Raw genomic sequence first — 19,475 nt, 5'->3', positions numbered from 1 at the left:
AATTGAAGACTTTAGCCAGTCTCTCAAGTTCAATTCAATAATATTGCGCCTCAACGATTTTCGCGATGCAAATCTTGTAGATAAATGCTCTCCTATAGACAGCATCTCAGCACGCTTGACTATACAAGACACATGGGCAGACTAATTAGAATGAGGGAACAAGCAGATAGGAGGTGGAGAGAAGACGATGCAAACTTCTAATTCAATTCTATGAATTTAATATAGTCTAAAGCCAATATGAGACTAAATTTGTGGAGCCGTGTCGTCGTTGTTAGACCGGGAATGGGGGGTATAGGGACGTTGAATCATCATAGATCCTGAAAAGAGAGGCATACAAGACGTGAGACGTGAGCGGAATCGTGTTCCGTGGGTATCGTGTTGCGTCAAGCGCAAGCGTTTTAAATGGACGCGCGTTTTCGTTGAGATCCTGCAATAGGTCTTTTTCGTCTCGAGGTTACTATCTCGAGCAAAAGTTCCCGTTGTGCCTAAGAAACGATGGGTAAGCAGGAGCTCCAAATCGTTTCCCCAGGGGTGGTGGCATGGATTTAGGCCTCCTGGGATATGGACAACCTCTTCTCTTTCACCAGCTGGAGCCTCTTCCACATGCCGACATGCTCAATGCCCTCTTCGACCCAGCGCGGCTCAGCCGCAATCTCGACTTCGCCCTTGTCATTTACCAGCTCCTCCCGGAAGCCATGCTTCTCCCACATGTACTTGACGTCCGCTTGTGCGTGGATCATAACCAGGCCTTGCCAGGTGATTTCCTTCTCCTTGTTCTGACCCTGCCTCTGTGCCATTTCGAGGGCTGTTGGCGATGGAGGGCGGTATATCTTTTCCGAGTTGTGCGTCGCGAAGTCGAAGACGGCGTTGATGAGTAGCTTACTAAGGCCTAGTTTCCGGTACGGTGTCAGCACGGCAAGCCGCCCTAACTTGACGTATGGCTCCGCTGTGTGCTTTTTCTCCGACTCATCAGCCGGCTCTGCATCAGGGTGCTTGTCGACCGTCTTATGCTCGTCGACATACTTGTTCGCACCGTGAGGCGGCGGTACCAGACGGATCGTTGCGACTGGGACTCGTGTGGCGGTGGCAGAGGCGCGGCGGGCGTCGTCTGCGGGCGTGTTAGGCGACTTTGAGCGCAGAGTCTTGGGCGGAGAGCCTGAGCTTGTGGCTACAGAAGCATATGCGACCCAGTGCCAGCTGCGGGCGTCGTCCTCGTCATATTCGGCATCTAGAGGTACGCCTTGCTCGCCGTAGACCTGTTCTCGCACTGCCATGGCATCTTGGAAGGTTTGGGGGACGGCGATGGTCTGCTTGCTGCAAGGGAGCGTGTTGTCGTAGCCGTCGAGGAGGCCTTTGAGTGGGGAGAGCGTGTTGATGAATTCGGTGCCGCCACTGACATTTCCGTTGCTATTCCCGTTTCCGTTTGAGGAGCCGAAGCCGCCCTTGAGAACACTAGCCATTGTGACTTGTATGCGAGGGCCTTTGCTGCTGACAGACGAGGCTCGGCTCTAGTGTGGTACTCGGTAGTGGGGTGAGATGCTTTCCGGTGTTTGTGGAGGCAGGAGGTACTTGGATGCGTGCTCAGTGATGGAGAAAAGAGGAGTGAATCGCGGCTGTCTTCTTCGAATGGCGCAATCCGAGCCAACTTGCTCCAAGTAGGCGCAACGCGCTCTTAAATAGCAACCTTGCGCAAACGCTGGTAAACCATGCGATGTTAGTTGCCTTAGGTCCCGCACAGTGAAACCGGGTGTAAGGATATCGTCTAAACCAATAATGGTGGTAAAACTGTCGATCTCCAAAGGGTTCAGAGGTCTCCACGAGTGAGGCTGGAACGAAATTTCATCCCACTCATATCTAGCTATGACGTGTCTTACGCCAAGCTGGACCCTGATGTCCCGCCTATCGAGTTCAACGATTGGCCAAGCACCCGTGCTGAAACTGCAAAAACCGTCTAATTAGTCTATAGCGTGTTAATCACACATACCGACAACCTGCTATTGTAGGTGGATATCGCTAGTAAGAGGGTTCAATCATAACGTCGAGCTGGGTAACGGTAATGTAGCCAGCACAACAACCCAAGCAACGTGATTATACCACTTCTGACCAAGCCTTTTGGACGGTAGACTTTGAATGGGATATCATAACTTTACGTCACCTTCGCGATACTATCCAACACTATACGGCTCCAAAGGCTACTCAAAGCCGAGGCCTCTCTTCCAAACCCCTCGCAATGCCCCTCGAAATCCAATCACTAATCGCCATATTCGTAACCATGGGATTGACCCCACTCGCGCTAGGAAAGATGCTTGCATCTGCCACATATAATCCCTCTGTGCCCCAGACCCTCCCCTCAGGATCAACAACACCGTCCCTCTCCACCGCACTCATGCGATTCGACCCCATCTGATGCGCAGACACAAATCCATTCTCCGGCGTCGGGAAGCCCCGCGCCCTAATCTCATCGAGCCAGGCTTGAAACTTCTCGTCGTTGATCCCCTCACCAGGAGGCGTTAACGGATCGCGGATAAAAGGCCGCATGCCAGGTATAATTGTAAACATCTCACTTGCCCCTTCGACGTACTGGATCTTCGCGAGCGCGATAAGCCCTTCTAGGAGGTGTCTTTTGTCAAACTTACTCGTCGAGTATTGGAATCTAACTCTCCCGTCGACGGGATCTGGGTATACACGACCAGTGTCACGATCGCGGCAGATGGAGATGTAGCCTGTCATGTGTTTCATCCGCGCTGCGTCGAGTTTATACTGCAGTCCACTTTTCCAGTCGAGCCAGATGAGCCAGGACGAGGGCATCATGTTAGTAGCCTCCAGCTTTACGCCGTGTCCCTTCCCGTCTAGGTTCTCATACTCGCTCACGACCGACGTCAAGATGGCGCCTTCCCAGGGCTTGATCTCCTCTTTGTGGAAGGCGCCAAGCATAGTGACAGGATGCAAGTACAAGTTACGTCCAATCTGGGGGTTCTTTAAACCGGAGCGGAGTAAAAGGAGGGGCGACTGCATGCTTCCAGCGCTGACGATGACACGTTTGGCCTTGATGAGGACCTTTCGCCGCGTCAAGGGTGAGCCAGCGACGCCGCCGTGAATGTCACGAGATACCCACGTGCCGAGGACCCCTGTAGCAACCTGTTTTCCGCCCTTGCTTGCAAAAACAATCTTCTCGGCATGGAAACCTTCAACAAACTTTGCGCCTGCGTGGGCTGCATCAGGAAGGTAAGATACGACAGGGCCCTGTTTTTCGCAGGACCCGCAGCCAAACGTACAATGAGCACACCAGTGTTGGTTTCCTCCAGTGTTCTGTGGCACGGGTTTGTGAGACCAGCCTAGTTTCCTGGCGCCTTCGAGGAGGATTTCGTTGCTGCGGTTCTGCTTGATGTATTCGGTGGAGACGCCCATACGGCCACACACGCGATCCAAGGCTTCCTGGAACTCGGCCGACGTGAAGAACGGTAGGCCTTTGGTTGCCCACTCACGACGGACGTAGCCTTGGGTCTGGAGAGAAGCAGACCAGTTCACCGTTCCACCACCGCCCCAAGACTGTCCAGCTACTACGTTGAGTGAGTTGTCGTCGGAGGATATGAAGGCCCCGTTCATAAATAAGTGATCCCAGCCATTGGCCTCGCTCATTGGAAAGTGATCTGGCGTCCAGTGATAGGCTTTCTCTACGACCAGGACATTGTGACCAGCTTCTGCCAGATTCTTGGCGCTGACGGCACCTCCACAGCCACTCCCAACAATCACTACATCTACTTCGATGACTTCTGGCTTGTCACCGGGCGGGAACTGGATGAACTCATAGTCGTACCCTTTGCCAGACTTCATGCCAATCGGTACGCGCGGAACACCTAGCACGCGGCGTAGAGACGGTGTGATTTTGATCCATGTCTGCTTGGTGAGAACAGTCAAAGATTTATGTAGTTGGCGGAGAAGACCAAGCCTCGCCGTCGCCCAGCTTTGAATGATGGACTCTCTGATATGGGCGGGTTGCTCACTAATGGGGGTAAGGTACCCAGTGAGGGCGAACGAGCCAGCCCTCGTGTTCAGAATGTTCAAGACCATAGTGATCTCATTCTTCTGGCTCTGGGGCAAGTAAATGGCGAGTATCCTCGTCAAGGCCAGCTTAAACGCCGGATCCTTGGAGGCATAGTCGTCTAGATAGTCTTTGGCCGCCGTCTCCGCATCAGGATCGTTCGCCGGCGTGCATGCTTGCAGCTTGCTCACAGCGGTCGAGTAGGCATTGTCCGCCACGGCGATCTCAGTCTGCGTGTTTGCCGTGGATATGGGTTTGATGGCTGGAACGATGGCATCGGTTATAGCAAGTAGGGTCTTCCATTGCGCTGCTGTGAGCGGATCGTCAGATGGAAGCGGAGGCAGAGGGGTTGCTTTCGGCGAGAGAGGCGACATGTTCGCCCCTTTTACTATTCCCGAGCGCTGTTGGCGAGGAGCGAAGAGAATCCGCCAATGGATCCAGAATGGATTCACTATACATCAGGGACGCAAACGACCATGTTTAATCCCCAGATTCAGGGCGTTTCCCCGCATTGTCAGCAGTCGCATGTTGATCGAGTCGCATCGCCTGTGGCATGTGAGCCTCGGCGCATTTTCCGACGCCACAGGGTGCAGCCTGCGCCACCGCGTCATGCCTGGCCTACCTACCGAGGGCCAAGATTTGTCGAAGCCGTGGATAAGTTGACTTGAGGACATGGTTGAAAAGTCATACTGAAGGTGGGACGCTTTGCACAGGCAGGTGGATTGAACGTAATGGATCTAATGGACGCATGGTTCCTTCTGGCCTGGACCCACTGGGAGGAGGGCAGATCACTATTTGCAGTCGGAGGGTTTGCGCCTAGGAAAAATCATAATCCATAATAATAATCATGTTGCATCAGCTAGTGGCATGCCCCGCCAGTTGCACACGTCTCGCCTCTCACAGCGCGGACAGTGCGCCATTCGCGGCTGGGTGGCCGTGTGGCAACCACCACCACTACCACCACTACCACCACCACTTCTGCAGCTTTGTCCATCGATGCTCGATCGATCAGAGCCGCTCAGGCACTCTGGCTACATCATAGCTCATCTCCTGCTCTGCGCCTGACGCAGCGATCGGCCTCCATCGAGATGCGGTGAGGGCCCTCGGAGACGTCGAATCGAGCGCTTGACAATGCGACGGCGTGCCATTGGCTGGAGATAACAGGGCCTAAAGAGGAAGGGAGTGGGGCATGTAACCACCGCGGCCGCTGCCAGAGAGTGGCTGTCGACAACGCTCGCTCGCTTTGGGGGGGAGGGAGGGGCGCGCAATAGCCGAGAAGGCGTTTATTTCTTTTTTGGCGACATGGCAGTTAGCTGGCACTCGCGGAGAATATTGTCTGGCACTTGCAACGTCTTGCAACGGCTTTTGTGGGAGCGCAGAAGAGTGTCAAGAGTCGGACGCAGGCCCGCCCGCCTCTCTGTGATTACCCATAAAAGTGATCAAAGTGGCCGGTTGCGCGCCGATGATAACCCCGCCAAGAAACGGCCATGTCCCATTTCGGGCGAGGCTAGTTCGGACCCTCGCTCGCCATCAATCCGCTGTAGGGAATTACTACCTGCAAGAAGACGCTGGCTTTAACTTCATCGTGGCCCCCAGAGCCTCACCCCCGGCATTCCTCCGCACTCCTCACGCGACACATATTCTCTCTCTCCCTCCCTCCATCTTGAATCTTGAACCATGCGTCGCTGAGCTACTCCGACGGTGTCGACTCTGTGGCCCCGGCGTGCCTCGTCTGCTGTATCACCGCTTTCCCGTCCTCTTATCGCCCGTCCGTGTGTCAGCTACCAATTGACACCCAACCTCAACTCCAACACAGAGCCGCACGCGTCCTCTTCAGGCCTGTCAGCCAGCGCCCTCGGTTGCACTACTGCACCAATCTTGATTGCCTGCCAGCATTGTCGTCGCTGCGCTGCGCTCGCTCGCCCGCTCGCCTGCTGCGATAGGTACATTCCTCGACTATCTCCGACCACCGCTGCACCTTCACCGCCTGCCTCGCCCTTATCAGCCACCTTGGAGATACTGTAAACCCCTCGCCAGAAACTCGTCGTCCCCCTCCACTCTACCTCCTCACCTCGACCTCGACCTCGACCTCAACCGCCAACATGGCCACGACCTTCTCCACCGCAACCGCTATTCCGCAACCCCCAGCGTATCAACACCACGCCTACCGCAAGTCGGCGCAGTATTCCCCCACCGGCTCGACCTCCAACACAAACATAAATGTCTCGCCCACCTCGCCGCGGACTACACAACTGCCCCTCGGCCGCCATCAGGGCATCTACCAGCCTAGAACCGCCATCGGTATACCCGCAGCGCTGCGGAGGACGGAGAAGCCAGGCGGCAAATCACCACCGAGAATAGACTCGGGCGTTGGCTCTCCAAACAACGGCTGGATTACCAACGGTGCCTGCCGTCAAGTCGCGAATGACGGCAGCGCAACACCCGTCTCTCAAATCGGCAATGAAGACATGCAGAGCCTCTACAACGACGTCCCACTCTCTCCAGTTACTGGTCCCATTACGCGCAACCACTGGCAGGTATGTTGTTTCCATTTTCTTATTTGCTCCATCTTCCTTCCCTAGTCGCGTGCCCTCTACTATTGGCGCGGTACGCTGTTACGTACTTTCGGAGTGGATCCCGCTAGCGTTGCATGGGTCTGGGCATCTCCGTCTGCGTGGTTGCCGATGCTGAGCGCCTCGCCGCGCCCGCCATCTCAACATGTTGAGATGCAATGCGGAACTCGAAGGATCAACATCGCTGCACATCGACCATATTGCGGAACCGCGTTCGTCGGCTTTTGATGTTTTTCCTCTTCCATGTTCGGCAATTCATATCTGGTCACATACATGCTTTGGTGTACCCCACACTAGGAGCCTTACCCGATGCAGGGTCGACGTTCGCAGTCTTCACCTCGGCCTCATTTCAACTCTCGCATCGTCAGCCGTTCTTGACCAATCGTACTGACGACTCTATTTAGGCGGATACCTCCACTGCGATATGCTCGGCATCCTCTTGCCAGGAACCATTTGGCTTCTTCCAGCGTCGCCATCACTGTAGAAAGTGCGGTGGCATTTTCTGCTGGCAGCATTCGGCGAACCAGGTTCGGCTCGACGAGCTAGCACGATTCCATCCCGACGGCTTGTGGCACCGTGCTTGCGATCGCTGCCACAGTTCATTCCGTGAATGGGAGCATCTACGATCGAGCCGCACCAACAGCGAGAGCTCTGGTAGCAGCGTCGCCGCGATCGAGGCGCCTGTACCCGCAATGCCCGCGAAGCGTCCGGAAAACCAGCGAGTGGGTAGTCTGGCGCAGAGCTTCCAAGGCGCTTGGAATTGGAGCACCTTCTGAGCACGCTTTCCGTGTATCAGGCATCGACTGCTGCCTGCACGTCTCCAACATTCGACAGACCTACCTGTCTGCCACTTATTTCCTCCTTTTGATGATATCCGGACGGCTACTATCTCGACCTGCCGGGCTCTCCACCTTTTACATATTGATTTTGCTTTGAAGCATCTGCATACCTGCATAGCATCGGCGTCCTGCATTCACGCATGGGTGGCATTCCACCTTCAATGCGATTCAGCGTTTCATTCCGCCGCTTCATGGCATCCATAGACAGCAGTAGCCTCCCATCGCGGATGCCAACTGTGCTACGGCCGATGAGATATCCAACAATGATTGTCGATTCCATTGCCACTTCTAGACGGTATCGGTCGAGGATCGGGGACGAAGTGACGTGAATCGAGGTGAAGCATGACAGTCGGAGTTTTATGCTTTGTGATTTCGGTGGCTGTCTGGCTTTATTTGGCAGGTGCTGCTTACTAGCGTTTGCTGTGTCTTTTAGAGCTATGGCTCGCATGGCGTATAGATTGGTGTTGCGGCCGGATCGGTCGGGTAATGGGCGTCGTGATTACTGAAATGTAAATCAGTTCAACTTGCAAAACCAAACTCATTGCCTCTTTGTGACTGTGACGTCTGTAAGTACCCTGATGGCGTGATAACTGTTGAGTCAAAGTGATTTGGACAATGCGATGTCGTACATGCCCCTTGCACCTAGGCCATGTTGAGTACTACCCATGTTGATATATTGGAACACGGGACCACCTGGGGCGAAGACGGAGCAGCTAGTATATGAGAGTAAAAAGGAAGGAGAAGAAAAGAGCAATATACATATAAGTAGATCATGTCTGGCAGGAATCGATGATGGTGTAACACAACTGTGGAGTTTGAACCATGTTCGGAGCGCTGGCGTTCTCCGATTGGCTACAGCTGTGGACCTGAATGTCGTTTTTTCGAAGGCGATGAGGCTATTCAAGACATAACCAGACTTATGAAAACAGCCGACCTCCGATTGCCTTTGCCAGATCCCTGCCGTTTGCATATGAATTAACGTCTTCGACGCCATACGCTCCCTCCTGTTGCAGGCTGTCGGGGGCGCAACTGCCCCCACGAGGACTTTGCGATCGTTGAGGCGATATTTTGCAGTCATAGCGACTGAGACAAGTCTCGGGGCACACGCAAAGATGGCCCCGGCCGTAGTACAGAATGGTAATGGGGTACCACAAGAGAATGGGAAACGGAGGAAACTGCATGGGCGCGCTTTCTACGAGAGCATCGGCAGCCCGAAGCTTGTATTGGCGCCCATGGTCGAACAGTCAGAGTTCGTACGTCTCCTCAACCCCTCCTTTCCTCTACCCATCTAGGTTGATTGGCTAACATCATGGCTCTCCTAGGCATGGCGGATGCTGTCACGTTCCTTCCTCCCACCAACCCAGCAGAACGCCCTACTAGCATACACGCCAATGTTTCACTCGAAGATGTTCAGTGAGAAAAGCAACTACCGCGATACACACTTCCAACCTCTCAAATCCACAATTCCGTCACCCGTGGACGAGTACCACATGTCACAATTGCAAGAGGAGGAAAGACATCTCGATGGAAATCCCTCGTTCGACAGACCGCTCACAGTGCAGTTCTGCTCGAACGACCCGAACGACCTACTGAATGCGGCAAGGCATGTTGCGCCCTTCTGCGATGCAGTGGACCTGAACTTGGGCTGTCCGCAGGGAATCGCGAAGAGGGGCAAATACGGCGCCTTCTTGCAAGAGCAACCGGATTTGATTGCGAGCATGATTCGGAAACTGCACGACGAATTAGACGTCCCCGTTACGGCGAAAATGCGAGTTCTCGAGACGCGGGAAAAGACACTGCAATACGCGAAAACACTTCTGGACGCCGGCGCGAGCATCATCACCGTACATGGCCGGCGGAGAGAACAAAAGGGTCACAATACTGGTTTGGCGGACTGGACAATGATTCGCCACCTGAGAGAGAGTTTGCCCAAGGAGACGGTTATCTTCGCGAATGGAAATATTCTACAGCATGACGATATTGCGGCATGTCTAGAAGCAACAGGTGCTGATGGCGTCATGAGCGCAGAGGGAAATCTTTACGATCCAACCATATTCGCCGAGCCACCTCTACCAGGCCAAGAAGGACGAGAGTACTGGCGCGGACGAGACGGGAAGGGCGGGTACAGAATGGACGCTGTGATGAGGCGTTACCTGGACATTATACACAAATATGCACTGGGCCAGGAACCACCAGAAAGAAGACCGCTATGGATGCCAGGAGATCCCGAAGAGCCACCAGCGCAAGAGCACGGAGCGGAAGAGGAAGAAGGGGAGGACGGCCCACCAAGGAAGAAGAGGAAGCAGATGTCAAAGTCTGAGAAGAAGAAAGAAAAGACCTCGAATCCGAACCTGACGGCTATGCAAGCACATCTCTTCCACCTCCTACGACCACTCGTCGCCGAACACCACAATGTCCGTGACGCTCTTGCGCGATCAAGAACGGGTGATATTGATGCGTTCGAAAACGTGCTCACGCTTACGGAAAAAGCTGTCAAGGAGGGTATCTCAAAGTACGAGCATGAGCACGCCAACACTACAAACAGCACCACCTCTGAGCCCAAGCCCACCACCACCGAAGAGAATGAAGCAGCAGTAGAAGAACTAGACCCTTACGAGTCCTCCCTCGCCACCGTCGCCCGATGTAAACGCCCTTATTGGGTCTGCCAGGCCTACGTACGACCGCTACCGAAAGAAGCCATTGAGAAAGGAAGCATGACGGTCAGTAAGAAGGAGAAGAAGAAGCTGGAACAGGAAGCTGAACAAGCTGTGCAAAAGGATGATGGAGAGGTCGAGGCTGTGGGCCTTGAGCCTGGTGGGAGGGTGGAGAAGGAGGGTTTAGGGAATGGAGAGGTTGTGGAGGAGCCTAAGGAGGGCTTGGTTTGTGGATAAAGGCTTGTGGGTTGGGAGGAGGGTGAGCTTGTGCAAGAGGAGAGAAGAGAAGAGATATACCCAATGATGAATCAAGTGCAACGAGTAGGTCTGAGGATACTAACCGTGTGCGCGTGCACTCGTATTCTCTCTGGAGACGTAGTGATTTTACAGTCTTGTGTAGGTGGTCCTTTTCTTCTTGCTTGTGTTGCTCTCACTCTCACATCACTTACTTCTCGTCTTTTTCAAGTCGTTCTTTTCCTCGGTTTTTAGTGATTCCATTTTACTACTACATTTCTGGACCTGGTGAGGCAGCTGTTGTCAGTCGTGCTTTCTGCGTTCTCTCACTGCTCACTTCCCTCATCTGCAGAGAGCTCTCCGAGCTTTACAACTTTTTTATTATTCTCACGTCCCTCTCGCAAGGGACTGGTCAACAAACACTCGACTGGTTAACTCCACTAGAACAACGCTCAGTTCAATCTAGCATCTCGCCCCTAACTAGGTATCTGCTGCATTGGGCGTTGCTGTGACTAGGCACTCGTCGTTTGCTGCCAAGCGCACAACACGTGGCCACGCGCAATGAGCTCTCCGTCCTCCACGCACACTTTGTTTACCGACAATACGTTCAATCTTGACCAAAGAAAGCCATTTATATTACGCCAGACAAGAGAGACAACATGACACGGGCGAAAAATAGGACTGCCAAGGTCCGACCAGGTCTTAAAAGCTATCTAGAACGCGCCCATCTACTACACGAAGACGACTTCAAGGTTCAACTGCCGCCGACTATACCCAAAATCCGCATTCAAATCCGCACCCGCAAGCACGGACAATTCAAATTAGTTCATATCACCCGCGCGGAATGGCAGACGTTACACAGTGAGGCGAGGAGTAGGAGACGCAGGCTATTCATTTCAACCATACCTGACGATTGCACCTTCGCCGGCCAAATAATCCTCCCAGACGCTGACGATGCACGGAAAGCGGACGCGTTTCGCTTATCCGATATCAAAGAAGCTTGGAAAGAGGGTCGGGCCGCTGTATATTGGGTCGACGGTTCTCTTCGAAAGGGAATCCTAGCCGCAGGCGTTGTCTGGCAGGACAACCAACACACGTACACTGCCAGTTATAGACTTGGAAGAGACACTGGAGACAGCGGAGACGCGGAGGTTTTCGCCATTGCTGCGGGTTTGGGTAAGGCAAAGAAGGAGGTCGAACGCGGCACAAGGATCGAGCTGGTTAGGATCTTCTCGGATGCTTTGTGCATTTTGCAGGGCCTGAGAAATAGGACGTGCGAAACGCTGGGTCCAATGTTGAAGGAGAGAATGGCGCTACAAGCCGTGTACGAGCGAGCGGAATGGTTAAGTGCCCAAGGCATTCGGGTCCAGCTCGTCTGGGTGAAAGGTCACTCAGGAAGCGATGGAAACGCCATGGCCGATGAAGCAGCCACCCTAGGGGTCAAACAGCAAGTTGCTTCATATGCTACCACCAAGGAGGAGATTAGAGTGATGACGCACGCCGATGTTCCCACGACGTGGCAAGAGCTTGGATCAGATTGGGCTGATGAGTGGTTGTGGCGGGCCAATCGAAATTTCTATGACGTCCCTACCAGATTGGAGGAGCGGAGAAAGACTCAGAATCGGCGCTTATATGAGGACAGTGAGCTCGATGAGCATTTCGGGGAAGTTACAGCATCAGAGGTATCTGACCTGAGCGATGATGTTCCTACATACGCACCACTTGAAGGAAGCTCTCTCGATCAGCAAGTGGCGGCCCTAGAGCTCCATATCAGGCAGCGGGGCGAGAAAATAGCTGATCTGAGGCTTGAGATTGCAAAGATTAGCGAGCGAAAACTTCAGATGATACGCGATCTGGACCTCATGCAGACTGAGCAGAGAAGGGACCAGTCATACTGCTCGAGGATGGCACAGCACATGCCGGAGCTTCGGCGGACACCATGTTCCGAAGAAGACGACACCCAACACCAGCCAGATGACTCACTGCAGCAACCTGTCTTGCAAAATCAAGCTACACCGTCCCCACGACATGTAGAAACAGCACCAACTCACAGTCACGGCAGTCATGACGACAGCGGACCCGGGTCGTTCGGCGGTGAAACTCGCGAGTCTTCGAGTTCCAAACCAGGCCAGACACAGAAGGAGCCCGCGGCGGATGAGCCTCATATGGAAGTCGTCCAACCAGCATCAGCAACACCCGGAAACGTGACGATCGACCCGCTCCTCTTGGAGACACGCCGAAGATATGATGTGCGAGTGTTGCAGATTGCAGACCTTAAACAGAGCATCGCAGACGCGAAGACAGGAAGCACATGCGACTTCCTCGCCAAAGTAGAGGCTAAGCTTGAGCTGGAACAAGCAAGCCTTTGGCAAAAGATCACATCCCAAGTGGCGGAAACCCCTGCGCAGGGGAATGAAGCTGAAGCACAAGAAGGTGAGCAGCAACTTTTCCGTAGTCTGGCTGTGCCTGAGCACAAGACTTCGGAACAGTTTGAGTCTCCGAACGAGCGCTGGGTCGGCGGTACTCTGCTCAGTCTTCTTGAGAATGAGGGTGTACAGGGTGTACAGGATGTATAGGATGGATAGGTGAGAGTGTGGGAGAAGTATATAGATCCATCACCTGCGGCACCACTCGCTGATCAGGCCAGACCACCGCCCACGGCAGCGCCCAACAACGATGATACGAAGCTCTCCCCCAAGGCCAAAGAAGTCGTGCATGCCAAGATGCTCGAGTCTTGGATTGGCCAGGTTCGGAAGACTACGCAAAGGCGGATAGCTTCGCTAAGAAAGGCCTAGTCGAACTACGATGTGTTTGGAAACAACGTGAACGCAAGGAAGCTGCGGAATTTGGAAGCGAAGCAATCGCGCGACGAGGATCGCGTGCGCGAGTGGGCGAGGCAACCTGACGCTCTCGAAACTTTACCTGACCTCTCCACGAGGATGGATCAAGGTGTTGGACTCGACCATACTCCCAGTCACTTCCCAGTCACTCACCGCAGACAACATCCCTCTGCCAGTATCCTTCAGAAATTCCTTGGACTGGAGCATCGGGGAGCGCGACTAGAAGTACTGTCAACATCGACCGGACCCTAGGCCTTGCTAACATCAACCAGAAGATCAAGAACTTGGAGGCGGTTTTGCGAGGGCTGACCAGGGCGTAGACGAAGCTACACCAGCTAGCCTGTCCAATCTAGGGATAGAACGACCAGGAGCTGCGAGCGAGTTTTAGGAGACGAAGATGGAAAGTGAGAAGGAAGCTAGCGGTCAGAGTCCGCATGCTGGATGTTTTGGAACCTTCTTCGACGTTTACGAAACTTGGCTTCGGATGAGGTTGAATGAAGATAATGGATAGTGTAAGATGTGGGAAGTTGTCTGGATCAAGAGTGGTATAGAAATCGGTGATATGGGATACTGAGAATACGGCACGCTGCAACTTTCAGTGCATAAGCTTCCGGTCGAAGTCTGCTCTTTCGAGTAGAAGAGTGAAGATATGCAGTAAGCAAGTTTCTTTGTTCGTAGATTTAGGGGTAACCCTTTACAAAAAAAACCCAATCTGTAACCTCGCTTAATCTCGTACCACTTTCGGTTGTAACTAGAGATACCCACTTTGGGGCAAGGGCTGGAGACCTTAAGTACCCATCTGGACGCCGGGTTTGTGTGAAATTGTAGCAAACGCCGCTAGGTACTTGGTCACGAGCTCCCAGGGTTCCGCTTTTAGACGGCACGTGGGTTGGTGAGAGGATCGTGACGGTGAAACGAGCTATCGGGTTTTTGTAGGCAAGTCTGGAATCACCTTTCCTTATATTTCAGCTTCATCCTTTGTTCCTCAACTTTGCTGGATCGCAAGTTTCCGATCACACAGCTGCCTCAACTTACCTCCGCACCTGCAACTCACCAACAACAACATCAATTTACTAATTGACGACACCAAGGGACGTATCCCGATTGTCCTCCTCACCATGATTTCGGCAATGTCTATCGCACTGGTCGTGCTGCTTGCTCTGTTTCAGAGCAGCCGCGCCATCTTGATACCACCTCCAGACACGAAGACCCATGGATTCGAGGTCGCAGTCGCTCAATTCTCACTTACCGACACTGCACACAAGGACCCGTACATGCCGACCGAAGACCGGAAGATCATGCTCAGCCTGTTCATGCCAGTCAATAGGACGTACTGCTCATATGCGTGCCAGAACTCATACATGCCACCCCAGACCGCTCAAGTCGCGGACCAGCAGTTCTTGCTAAACGCAACCGAGGGCGTCTTTGAGCAGATGGAATACATGAGCTGCTGTGGCGCGACCATGGACATCGACGCGTCCAAGTACCCCGTCGTCATCCTCGAACCACATGTCGACACTAGTAGGTTTCTCTACGCCAATCTAGCCCGCTACATGAGCGCCAATGGCGCCGTAGTCGTGCTCATCGACCACCCTGGCGACGCCTCGATCGTCCAGTTCCCGTACTCTCGCAAACGCTCCTTGGCGACGGTCTACAACCGCGGGAACGTCGCACTCTCAAACCTCTCACCCATCAATCCGTGGAACGGGACAGTCACCCAGGTCCTTGATATGCGTACCCAAGACATCAAGTTCGCCCTCTCGCAACTTGGTTCCGTCTCCCTGCTGAAGCAGCAATTCCCTTTCCTGGGCTTCAGCTCTCCCCTCGACACTTCCTCGTACAGCATCGTCGGCCATGGCCTGGGTGGCACAGTCGCTACAAGCTTGAGCTTCTCAGATAAGCGCGTTCGCTTTTCAATCAACCTCTCCGGCACGCCTCCTCTGCTCAACACATCAACCCGCGCAGCACCCATCTTTTTCTTTGGCCGCGCCAACTTCCGTCGCCAGGACGACATCCACTGGCCTACTACTTGGTCCCATCTCACCGGCCCGGCGACCGAGTTCGATCTGCAAAATTCCGACATCTTCGACTTTTCAGACTTGCCCATTATTGTCGAATTGGCACATAACGAGGGTGGGATGAAGCACGTGCAGGGCAAGGGGCTGGGAGGTAGCGGGCCGTGGGGTAACCATGCGGTCAAGTGCTTTATGGAGGGCGTGCTGAAGAAGGAGTTGCTGGCAGATGAGAGTGCGTTGAATGACTGTGTGGGCATGTTTGAGGGTATGGTGCCGTACACTGGAGGTGCTCACTAGTCAGCTTCGACTGAGAGGGTTTTGCAAATGGTCTAATATACCGCTGGCGATACCTTCGATCTATGTGGCGGAAGAGTCGCGAGCATGCGCGGCTTAGTACAATATACAGTTCCATAGTATGGCAGATGACCAAGGCTAGAGCAGTCAGTGTCTGGTATATATTGAATGATACTACAATCTGCTTCTCTGAAAAGTGGACCTTGATACGTCAACATCTTTGACATGGCCATGTTTCAAAGACATAGAAATTGGTCCATTGGTAAACAGTCCTGTAGCTCATAATAAGTATATTGAAACAAAACTAAAGAGGGATCTCTGTGGGATTCTCCAATTGCGCAAGTAAAGCTATTCACTAATCTTAAGAAAACCCAACCCTCACGCATAACCCCCCAAAAGATTGCCACGCCCACACCAACCCAAACTCAAGCAATCGCCAACGGAGTGAAGTTCCTAGTATGCATCCCATACATTTCCAACGCCCCACCCATCCTATCACTCCACCTCCGACTCAGTTTATTTCCCACCCATTCGTCTCCAAGCGCATCTGGCTTGCTCATTGTACTACTAGCCGCACTCATCTGGCTCATTCTCCTTGCCTCGTTGGATGATCCGTACGAGCTAACCGAATGCCCAGAGAAAGCACTAAAGCGGCTTGAAAACCGACGGCTGAAGTTCCTCGTTGGCCGGCGCGCGGGGGATTCTGCGTGTTGTATGGCTTCCGGTTCTTCGGAGACTTCTGAGATTTCTGGGAGGTAAGTCGGAGGTAGGTCGAGTGGCTGCTCGTGCTCCATGATGGTTGTTGGAATAGATTGTGGGTTGATGTGGTCTGCGCCCATGGGCCTTGATTGACGGGGTGAGTGTGGGTCTGTCCCGTCTTGGACTGATGGAGAGGTTGTTGGGAGTGGGTCCGAGGTTAGATCAATTGCTAGTGAGCCTAGCGGGACTGGTGCTGAGATCATGATGCTTCTTCGGAAACTGCTGCGTTTCTCCGGGTGCGGGTCGCGCAGGAAGTTGAGCACATGGTCACGTAGCCAGACGCGGAGGCGCGCCATGGTGGGTGGATGGACGTCTTTTAGCTAATCTATGTATAGTGACTTTCGTAGTTAGAAAATCGATATCCAGGAATAGGAAAAGGACTTAGCAATACCTATCTTTCCTATCAAATACGTGACAAGATGATTGCGCGCCCCTTTCCACCCACGCTGAGTTGCGATAAAGGATCGACCTTTCGCAGTTCACAATGGGCGATGAGTTACCCATCTTTCTATACTCACCGTTGATGCGCGATAAAATAATTCCATGCAACGAACACCTGATGTACATGACTAGCGGTCTGGCTGTTGTAAGACCCCGACGCACACCATTACACCCTCGCTTAACGTCCTGGGCCAATAAGACACAACCTCACATCAGCGCCGCACCAGGCGCACCTCGGACTTCATTCATGTATTAAACTACTCCTGTCTACCGAGATTGTTCGCGACTAGACATGAGCCATGAGTATGAAACGGTGGGATGTTTTCTGGAAAGCGGTAGTGTCTGCATCATTTCCATCACGAGCGATTGGCGAGAGACCTGGTTGGCTACTCTGGGGAACTGGAGTTCTGTGCATGGTGCGGACCTATGCAAGGCGTGTATGTTGGCGACTAGATTCGTGGGTGTCAGCAGAGAGCACTCGGAGCCGAGCGTACCCAGGAACCTTGCTGACTGACGGATTGTAATTCTGTCATGTGCATCTCGGGCATACTGTGGAAAGTCATAACTAAAACGTCATTTGCTTGAGCTACTGACATATTGTAACCTATCTAGAACATAAGTATGGGTTCTAGATTGCACATTCGAGTATAGCATTACACAACCACTTCGTTGTATACAACTCATTCTTAAATGATCACCCCTTGTATCTCTTAACACATTGCTCGATTTGGGCCGTCTCCTATTCTCCACGTTGCTTTATCTTCTCATTCAGAGTTCCTCTTCTCCAGCCCAAATCGGCTCCTCCAATCCTGCGCGGGGCTTCCAGATATTGAACGATGGTTCCGCGTCCTTGCCATTTAGGATTATAGCACTATGGCGGCGCTTCCTAACCTCCGTCTCGATGCCGGTCTCAATGTGGACGGCCGAGTCGCGCTTCCTAATCAACGGACCCACTACGCTGGGGTGCGGTACCATGAATGATGCATCTCCAAACGTGGGCGGCGTATTCAAAGCGATCTTCTTGGTAAAGTAGGGAGGGGCTACGTAGGTAGATGTCAGTGAATGGCGCTTTGTGCCCCGGGTCTGTGGAGTAATCGGCTCGCGGACGGTTTCGAGCTTCTCCTTGAGTTTCTTGTTGGTCTTGTTGGCCGACACAGGACTGCCTGTATCGGCATCGGGGGAAGAAGAAGGACGCTTCGAACCGCAGGTCTGAGAGGATATGGGCTCGCGATGGGTTTCGAGCTTCTTCTTGGGCTTCTTGTTGCCATTAGAAGATGTGGAGCTGTTTTGTGCAGCTTCCGGGGTGTCGTCTTGAACTTGCGTGCTGCCTGGGGCCTGTGTCGCGTTCTGGACGTTTGGGTCGTCATCAGAGACGCATCTGCGCTTATCATGCTTGTTAAGTGGATTCTCCTTTGCCAACTGCTCCCGCTCTTTGCGCTCTTGCTCTTCCTGCATATCACGGATCGTCTGCTCAAATGATGGCACCTTCGCAGGTACTGGACCATCCGAGGCCTCACAGATACGCCCATAATCATTTCGTAGAAGGCTGAAAACCGTCTCAGTGATATTTGCCTTGAGCTCAGGCACGCGCTTTGTGACATACTCCACACAATAGCCCATCAACAACGAGTTGTCCTTCACTTTGAGCCCGTTCAACTTGGTTATTTCGGTGCCCGTGAGTTTGTTGCTTAGAATATCCTGGACGATGTCGCGGCAGGTTGGACAGACGAAGGGCGCTTCGTCGAGCTTCTCAGTCTTGCAATTTAGACCACATGGCGCGGCACTTTTGATCCAATGACCACATACAAGTCGATGCTCACCAGCTTGCCCGCATTCAAGGCAAGCATTGTAGTCGGGTGAGAACCAACGTGTGCCCCGGAATGTCCCCAGATAGCCTTTAGGAAGGGGATTGTCCTCACTGCCAACTTCATAGACAATCTCGGCGGCAAAATCGCGCTTGAGCTTCGGTGCTGTCTGCTTGTGATGACGGTCTTGCTGGCGCTTTGGCTGTAGCTTAGGACGATTGTCGCCCTCAGCAGGTGTACCTGTAGAAGTGTCATCCGGTACCTTGTCGGTGTTGTCATCTTCAGATGTAGCACGGCGGGTATCGGATCCATCTAGGCTGTCGGTGGAGGGGGACGAATTGTCGCTCTCCTCGGGCGGTGCCTTCAGAAGACATTCTGGGTCTGCATCTGGCATCTCAATGTCGTCTGTGTGCGCGGAAGGAGGATGCTGGATGTGCGGCGCAACGCCACCTAGGGCTGCCGTACCGAATATTGGATTTGGTGATGATTGTATAGTGTGAGAAGAGAAGGTAGGTTTAGAGAAAACACTCGTGGTTGCCGGTTGGGTCTTCAGCTTGCGGATAGCCGGGTAGTTGACGAAGGTCGTAGACACCGGCGTAGCATTTGTAAGGCGGGAAGCTTCTTGGGCAGTCGGGCTCTGTGTAGCGGAAGACGCCTCCAATGTAGCCGCAAGGCTTGGGCTCGTCTCGGATGTAGGTGTGGTCCAAAGGCCTTTGAGAAGGCGGAAAGGGTTGAACATGATGCGCAGTCTCAGGATGCCACGAGGGGAGGTGGGTGTGATGCGCAGTTGGGTGGCGGACAATGCAAAAGTAAGTGATTCGAAGGGCAAGTTTACCACGTGCAAAGGAGGGCTCTTGGCGACATCACCGCGCGGTGCCGATTTGAGGGAAAGTGAGTGAAAGGTGGGATTGCGACGTGCGCACGTGATCATTCAACGGAACCCGTGCCCACTTCCATTCGCGATTAATAGTCGGGACAA

General features: G+C 53.3%; 8 protein-coding genes across 8 annotated transcripts; 4 read left to right on the top strand and 4 right to left on the bottom strand.

Moving 5' to 3' along the window:
• Positions 1-545: 545 nt before the first annotated feature.
• K460DRAFT_357738 (uncharacterized protein) lies at positions 546-1,460 on the bottom strand (the record flags this gene model as incomplete). Its single annotated transcript, XM_040932054.1, has 1 exon — positions 546-1,460. The coding sequence occupies one exon, from the start codon at positions 1,458-1,460 to the stop codon at positions 546-548; it is 915 nt and encodes a 304-aa protein (XP_040786670.1).
• A 653-nt stretch (positions 1,461-2,113) lies between these two features.
• Positions 2,114-4,827, bottom strand: K460DRAFT_368977 (long chain fatty alcohol oxidase). The gene has a single exon (XM_040933877.1). The coding sequence runs from the start codon at positions 4,414-4,416 to the stop codon at positions 2,197-2,199; it is 2,220 nt and encodes a 739-aa protein (XP_040786669.1). The 5' UTR covers positions 4,417-4,827; the 3' UTR covers positions 2,114-2,196.
• Positions 4,828-5,989: 1,162 nt separating this feature from the next.
• K460DRAFT_157706 (uncharacterized protein) lies at positions 5,990-7,446 on the top strand. Its single transcript, XM_040926862.1, has 2 exons — positions 5,990-6,579; positions 7,020-7,446. Exons 1-2 carry the CDS (start codon positions 6,145-6,147, stop codon positions 7,389-7,391), a joined length of 807 nt encoding a protein of 268 aa, XP_040786668.1. The 5' UTR covers positions 5,990-6,144; the 3' UTR covers positions 7,392-7,446.
• A 926-nt stretch (positions 7,447-8,372) lies between these two features.
• Positions 8,373-10,819, top strand: K460DRAFT_343080 (FMN-linked oxidoreductase). Its single transcript, XM_040931213.1, has 2 exons — positions 8,373-8,707; positions 8,777-10,819. The coding sequence occupies exons 1-2, from the start codon at positions 8,567-8,569 to the stop codon at positions 10,343-10,345; spliced, it is 1,710 nt and encodes a 569-aa protein (XP_040786667.1). The 5' UTR covers positions 8,373-8,566; the 3' UTR covers positions 10,346-10,819.
• Positions 10,820-11,001: 182 nt separating this feature from the next.
• Positions 11,002-13,905, top strand: K460DRAFT_419061 (uncharacterized protein; the record flags this gene model as incomplete). Its single annotated transcript, XM_040937980.1, has 4 exons — positions 11,002-12,912; positions 12,985-13,089; positions 13,138-13,407; positions 13,455-13,905. 4 exons carry the CDS (start codon positions 11,002-11,004, stop codon positions 13,500-13,502), a joined length of 2,334 nt encoding a protein of 777 aa, XP_040786666.1. The 3' UTR covers positions 13,503-13,905.
• Positions 13,906-13,998: 93 nt separating this feature from the next.
• Positions 13,999-15,629, top strand: K460DRAFT_157641 (uncharacterized protein). The gene is made up of 2 exons (XM_040926861.1): positions 13,999-14,118; positions 14,274-15,629. Exon 2 carries the CDS (start codon positions 14,301-14,303, stop codon positions 15,492-15,494), a length of 1,194 nt encoding a protein of 397 aa, XP_040786665.1. The 5' UTR covers positions 13,999-14,118; positions 14,274-14,300; the 3' UTR covers positions 15,495-15,629.
• Positions 15,630-15,767: 138 nt separating this feature from the next.
• Positions 15,768-16,683, bottom strand: K460DRAFT_419059 (uncharacterized protein). Its single transcript, XM_040937979.1, has 2 exons — positions 16,642-16,683; positions 15,768-16,588 (listed from the first exon to the last, which is right to left on the bottom strand). The coding sequence occupies exon 2, from the start codon at positions 16,544-16,546 to the stop codon at positions 15,917-15,919; it is 630 nt and encodes a 209-aa protein (XP_040786664.1). The 5' UTR covers positions 16,547-16,588; positions 16,642-16,683; the 3' UTR covers positions 15,768-15,916.
• Positions 16,684-17,459: 776 nt separating this feature from the next.
• K460DRAFT_357731 (uncharacterized protein) lies at positions 17,460-19,235 on the bottom strand (the record flags this gene model as incomplete). Its single annotated transcript, XM_040932053.1, has 1 exon — positions 17,460-19,235. The coding sequence occupies one exon, from the start codon at positions 19,233-19,235 to the stop codon at positions 17,460-17,462; it is 1,776 nt and encodes a 591-aa protein (XP_040786663.1).
• Positions 19,236-19,475: the final 240 nt, after the last annotated feature.

The sequence above is a fragment of the Cucurbitaria berberidis genome (assembly GCF_010015615.1).
Source record: "Cucurbitaria berberidis CBS 394.84 unplaced genomic scaffold K460scaffold_4, whole genome shotgun sequence".
In the NCBI taxonomy this organism is placed as follows: domain Eukaryota; kingdom Fungi; phylum Ascomycota; class Dothideomycetes; order Pleosporales; family Cucurbitariaceae; genus Cucurbitaria; species Cucurbitaria berberidis.
Note: the sequence above shows the minus strand (reverse complement) of the source record. Positions and strands in the feature narration are given on the sequence as shown.

Excerpts from the sequence above, each read along its gene's own strand:
- K460DRAFT_157641 (XM_040926861.1), top strand. The coding sequence starts at position 14,301 with ATGATTTCGGCAATGTCTATCGCACTGGTCGTGCTGCTTGCTCTGTTT.
- K460DRAFT_157706 (XM_040926862.1), top strand. The coding sequence starts at position 6,145 with ATGGCCACGACCTTCTCCACCGCAACCGCTATTCCGCAACCCCCAGCG. Across the intron at positions 6,580-7,019 it reads TTACGCGCAACCACTGGCAG|GCGGATACCTCCACTGCGAT; the intron begins GTATGTTGTTTC and ends GACTCTATTTAG.
- K460DRAFT_368977 (XM_040933877.1), bottom strand. The coding sequence starts at position 4,416 with ATGTCGCCTCTCTCGCCGAAAGCAACCCCTCTGCCTCCGCTTCCATCT.
- K460DRAFT_419059 (XM_040937979.1), bottom strand. The coding sequence starts at position 16,546 with ATGGCGCGCCTCCGCGTCTGGCTACGTGACCATGTGCTCAACTTCCTG.
- K460DRAFT_343080 (XM_040931213.1), top strand. The coding sequence starts at position 8,567 with ATGGCCCCGGCCGTAGTACAGAATGGTAATGGGGTACCACAAGAGAAT. Across the intron at positions 8,708-8,776 it reads TGGTCGAACAGTCAGAGTTC|GCATGGCGGATGCTGTCACG; the intron begins GTACGTCTCCTC and ends TGGCTCTCCTAG.